Source organism: Choloepus didactylus, chromosome 8 (assembly GCF_015220235.1).
Source record: "Choloepus didactylus isolate mChoDid1 chromosome 8, mChoDid1.pri, whole genome shotgun sequence".
Lineage (NCBI taxonomy): Eukaryota > Metazoa > Chordata > Mammalia > Pilosa > Megalonychidae > Choloepus > Choloepus didactylus.
In genome coordinates, this window is record NC_051314.1 from 88,102,279 (window position 1) to 88,108,278 (window position 6,000).

A 6,000-nucleotide genomic window follows, 5' to 3' on the forward strand; every position below is an offset into this window, starting at 1 on the left:
TATCACCACCTTAAAATACATATAGGCTTATTTGTTTTATTTTTGTTTTTAATTCTGATTTTTTAAATTTAACTTTTCTTTTTTTGATTTTTAAAATTTCAAGAATAAGAGTCAATACCATATAAAAAGTACATTCAAAACCTTCATCCCTCCTACCATGTTTGTGTTTCCTTCCCTTTATAGATAATCATTTTTCTTAGTTTTTATTTTATTCTTTCATTGTTTCTTTTCTGAAAATTGAACACACACATGCACACATACATGTGTGTATAAATTATATATATATGTATTTATTTATATGTGTGTATATGTACATCTGTGACTCAAAAGATAGCATACTATATAGACTACCCTACTTTGCTTGCTTGAATTCTCTGAGGGTCCATATGGCCTGAATGTTCCTAAGGGAATACTGTGGCTTCTTTCAGAAGCTCCAAATTCCTTTCTCCCACCCTTCCTCTCTTCAGTTCCCAGCAGACTAGCAGAAAAGCTCAACTAGGAGTTTAAATGGATTGCTCCAATGCACAAGTTGCAAAGGTCACACATAAGAAGATCCCCTGTGGCTTTTTAAAATTTCATGCTTCTTAGCAAATGAGTCTAAAATTCTGCTTCAGGCTATAACTCCTAGGAAATAGAGTATTGAGCCAGTCTCCTGGGCTTAGCCTAAACCAACTGTCCTTTTGATTGGCTAGACATTAGAACCCTTTGTTCAGATGATGCTGCCAGCAAAATATTTACAGTTATAGAGGAAACTGTATGAACTAATGATTGTGTATTCAGCTACTGACCTAGATCAAGTTTCAGACAGGATGAGAGAAATTCCTCAAAAGCGACCAGTCAAAAACTTGACCTTTTCAAGATATTTCTGCTGTCTTTTTTTCAAATCCATGATAGAGTAAGAACACAAATAAGGTTTTGAAGACTTTCTCTGCAGATGAAGTACTTTGTTAGAGTGTGAGATAATGTATTTCTTTTTTTTTTCTTCTCACCCAGCCTCCTATAGAGAAAACTGTCTATTCCCAGAGTTTGGAAGTTGTGGTACTTTTTGTTTTAAAGAAAATCAGCTGAACCCTGATGTTTTCATCCATTGGCTCAAAGCTCCATGATGCTATCTCCACCAGGGGAAGCCAAGAGCAGAATTTCCTACGGAATTTTCTGATGGTACTGTCCTTACTAACCTACTCCTGAGGTGCTTCCTCTTTCCTGCACTCTCTCCTTCCCTCCTTGAATTTCTAAGAGATTTTGTTTTGCTTTGAAGCCTCTCATCTCATCACTGTTCCCACACCTAGAGACAGCTCTTCTGCAAAACAGCATCATATTATCTCTTCCCTAACATGCTCTGGTCTGTTTCTCTGAAACTCCTCTTCCTCTTCCTGGGATGCATTAGCAATTACAATAGATCAGAAATCCTGTTTCCTGTTCTGTATGTATACTCTATCTAATTCAATTATTTAAGTCTTGTAAGATATGCATTATTTCCCCCCAAAGCTTACTCAATTTACAGCTGGGGAAAGTATAATCAAAAGGTCAAATAGTACTACAAAAGTCAAACAGCTAGTAAGTGAAATAATTGGGAGTTACAGTGTATTTATCTGTCTCTGATATTGCAGGATATTGACTACATCCTAATGCATTTCATCTTGGAAAAGCTGAGTCCACCATCCAAGAGCAGCCCAGATGGATATACGGTAAACTGATAACACTGAGGGCAGATTCCCCACTCTTCATGCCTTAAAATCTCTCCTTATCGAATACAATCTTATGAACTTCAAAGAGTTGTTTTATCTGCTCTTAAAACCATTGTCAGGTGATCTAGCCCTGAGGCATGTGGGGCAGAATCAAGGTATATTCTGGGCAAAATTAAAGAATAGATGGTGCTTATCTCTGGTGACTTCATTATCTCTGGCTTTAGTATTTTTTTTTCATACCAAGTCCTCTTCATAAAACCATGGCTTTAAGCTCCTTTGTGATCAGCCTTGTCTTCCAAATTCATTAAAACTCTGGACCACTTTCTCTTTCTGCTTCCCATTCATTCAATGCACTTAATCATGTTCTCTGCCAGTACTTTCTAATCACCATTATGAAATAAAGTCAAATTCCACTCTGCAATGAATGGTTCTTAGCTGCTCTTTTTCCAGACAGGATCCAATTAACCCTCTCCTCTTAATGATGTCAATATCTCGCAACAAACATGTGTTATGCCTCCCAAAGCCATTGGCATTTTATGCTTAGAAACTGCAGAAGAAAGGAATCACCATTTGTGATGCTTTAGGCATCAGTGACTGTTAAATGGTATGTTTTTACTTATTTTCTTATCGGCTTATTTTGAGAGAATCTTATGGCACTCTACAAATACCCTAAAAAGAAATCAAATGCTTCACTTATGTGGAAGGCAAGCCTCTGGCCAGTGCCTTTTCCCGCAGCTGTTATTTTATGTATGTAAATAAACTATGCAAGTTTATCCCATCTTTTGCTTTGTAGCAGAGATATATTTCTTCCTACAATCCATAGATTCTTTTGTAGTTAAAAAGTAGGGATAGATTTGGAGGTGAAGATAGGAAAGGGGCTTTTCTCTGTACTGCCCTGAAAATATATGACAGAGGAACAACAATCCTTCCTTACCTGGGTGATGTGGGCCTTCTGCCTGACATAAAGGATTTTACTATTTAACTCCCTACCACTGCTTTAACCATAACCTCTGTAGAACATGTGCTGATCTGAGCACCAAGAGTCCAAGTGGTCACCATGGTCAGATGTAAACTGAATGAAATGGGAAAATTTTAGCCATTATGTTCATAATCCATTCCTCAAATAATTGGAAATAAATATGCAGATATTTGAAAAAATAGCATGCACAATCCATCATTTCTTACTGCTGGCACATAATTCACTACAAATGTTAATTTTCAGTAGAACTCTTTCTATTTCTGCCCAAATACAGGATTCTTAATACTAACTACACAAACTGAATAATTTTCCCGGGATATGGATCAATTGTCACTGGATCTGAAAGTATTGTTGCTACCACCTGGTGCTCCTGGTTATTCGACAGGTAATTGGACTTAGTCACCCCACGGCTTGGTGAACAGTCAAGGGAAGAGAAACCTGAATCCCTTTTGATCAGCTGAACATACTTGTCTTGAGACAAACTGGGAAAGGCCAGGGCAGGCCAGACTTGGACATTACAGAATAGTTCTCTGAGTCTGAGGTTACGACTCACGGTGTCAGAGTAAAGTCAATTGTGGGCCAGTTTGGGAGGGTGAGAATGTAGGCTGGGTTGGCATGTGGACCCCCAAAGCTGGCTGACATTGACAGAAGCAGTCTGTTGGGTTTAAACTGAGCATGGAGCACATGTCCAGATATTATCCTGTTGCAAAGAAATAGCTTTTCTGACCAAGCTAAGTTTTTCCCATAGGAGCATACTTGATTATCACTCAACTGATTATCTTGGATTGAAATTTTTTTCATTTAATTTCATTTAAGTTCTAAAACTAACAAATCCCCATTAAAGGAAATGGCACAAAGTAAAACACACACACAGAGAAAAAAAAAATGCTCACCACCCCAACTCAACACCTTATTTCTTCTCCTCCACTGTGCCAGTGACTGAATCATCCACCCAATCTTAGCCACTTACTACTCACAATAACACTTGTCACTTCATCGCCATCGATACTTACAACACACCCACAAAATCTGAATTTCAAACATCCCTCTATCTAACCACCATGTCCTAAAATTGTATCATTCTTACTCCGGTGTTCCTGAAGAAGCAATTCCTCAAATCAAAGCAATGACTTTACCACTTATTCCCTATCCATAATCCTCTGCATGTCCCCATTTAATTCCTTTCACAGCTGTGTTTCCATGATTCATCCTGATAAACAGTCACTTTCCAAGCACTTTACTTCCTTACTTCTGTTTTGCTTTGTCACTGCATATGCCTGGCAAAAAAAATCCAAACCCAGTTAGAACCAAATATCTGACTGCTCCACAGCTGAGCTTAAGCAGCAAAATGTTACTTGCAAGACAATCACATATTTGTTAGGACTAGTCCCAGAGTCTCAAGTAGGCAAACATACTACCAATTAATCCTACCTCATTTCGTTAGTAAATTAGTCTTCCACTGGCTGTCCTGGGTCATCAAAATTTCTCACCACCACCTCACTGAAAACATATCACACGCACAAGGATAAGGGGAGAGGGTGAGGGAGAGGAGCTCCGTTCATGATCTCACCTTACACTGCATCAAAAACTTTGCAGCAGTCAGTTGTAATATATCTCTTATTCCAGAAATAAAATAAATGAAGCCAGCTGCCTCTGTCCCTGCTCTCATCATCTTACCTCCTATTTAACAACCAAGAGCCCCTTTTCCTGTCTAAGGACAAAACTCCACCTGGACTCTGGATCCCATTCATTTTCTGTTTCTCAAAAACTGCATTTCTATTATTAACTATTTTCTCTTACGCATCAACAAATTCTATCTCTATTCCCATTGAGCATACACAATGTTCTTATATTAACACCCATCTTGAAAATAAAAGAAATTCCCAGAGGCATAAGATGATGGCCCACAACATTATATAAGGGGTTGATAGAAGAGTAGTGTACTGTCATACAAGAATACCAAATTTATCATGATGATTTAATTAGGACATTATCTTAGAAATACCTGAGCATAGTTTTCTGCACCACAGTAAAATGATATGTATGTGGGTAAGAGGGCTACGGCACTGGGTTAATGGGCAGAACAAAAGGAGTTTTGATGTCTCTTCTTTCTTGGATTCCCAGGATAAAGCTTCTTTCTATCACTATGGGAAATCACAGCATGTTCAGTGAATTCATCCTCCTCGGGCTCTCTGCTGACCCCCAGACGCAGGCCCTGCTCTTTGTGCTGTTCCTGGTGATTTACCTTCTCACCCTGATGGGGAACCTGGTGATGCTGCTGGTGATCAGGGCTGATTCTCACCTCCATACACCCATGTACTTCTTTTTGAAACAACTGTCCTTCCTAGACCTCTGCCACTCCTCTGTTACAGTTCCAAAAATGCTGGAGAATCTGCTTTCTAAAAGCAAAACCATCTTTGTGGAGAGCTGCCTGGCTCAGACCTTCTTTGTGTTTGCCACGGGCGGCACCGAGGCCTGTCTGCTGGCAGTGATGGCCTATGACCGCTATGTAGCCATCAGCTCCCCTCTGCTCTATGGCCAGCTGATGAGTAATGAGCTCTGTGTTGGGCTGGTGTGGGGCTCCTGGGGCCTGGCCTTTGTGGATGCGCTTATCAATATCCTTCCAGCAGTTAATTTAGACTTTTGTGAGAGCCAAACTATCCCCCACTTCAGCTGTGAGCTCTCTTCTCTCTTCCCTCTGTCTTGCTCTGATATCTCTACCAACTTCATACTCCTGCTGGGCTCCTCTGCCTTGCATTTCTTTGGAACCTTCATCTTGATCTTCTTCTCTTATACTCGCATTGTCTCCACCATCCTGAGCATCAGCTCCACCTCTGGTAGAAGCAAGGCCTTCTCCACATGCTCCTCCCACCTCACAACTGTGATCTTGTTCTATGGCTCAGGTTTCATCAGCTATCTTTTGCCAACCTCAGGTTCCCCACTGGAGATGATTTTCCCCTTACAGTACAGTGTGGTCACGCCCATGCTGAATCCTCTCATCTACAGCCTGCAGAACAAGGAGGTGAAAGCAGCTCTAAGAAGAATAGTAAGAAAATATGTCCACTTTTTCACATAGTGGACCAGAGAAACAGGACCATGGGGACCATGGGGAAGCTAAACTGTTCTAAAACAAGATATCTGGTGTGCTGGTTTGAATCTATTATGTACCCCAGAAAGCCATGTTCTCTTAATCCAATCTTATTGTTGGTGGGATCTTTGGATCGGGTTGTTTCCTTGAAGATGTGACCCACCCAATGTTGGTGGGACCTTTTAATTAGATTATTTCCATAGAGATGTGACCCACCCATTCAAGGTGGGTCTTAATTAGTTTAC

General features: G+C 40.1%; 1 protein-coding gene across 1 annotated transcript; it reads left to right on the plus strand.

Annotated features, from left to right (window-relative positions):
• Window positions 1–4,813: 4,813 nt before the first annotated feature.
• On the plus strand, window positions 4,814–5,743 carry LOC119543132 (olfactory receptor 8S1-like). The gene has a single exon (XM_037847820.1). It carries the CDS (start codon window positions 4,814–4,816, stop codon window positions 5,741–5,743), a length of 930 nt encoding a protein of 309 aa, XP_037703748.1.
• Window positions 5,744–6,000: the final 257 nt, after the last annotated feature.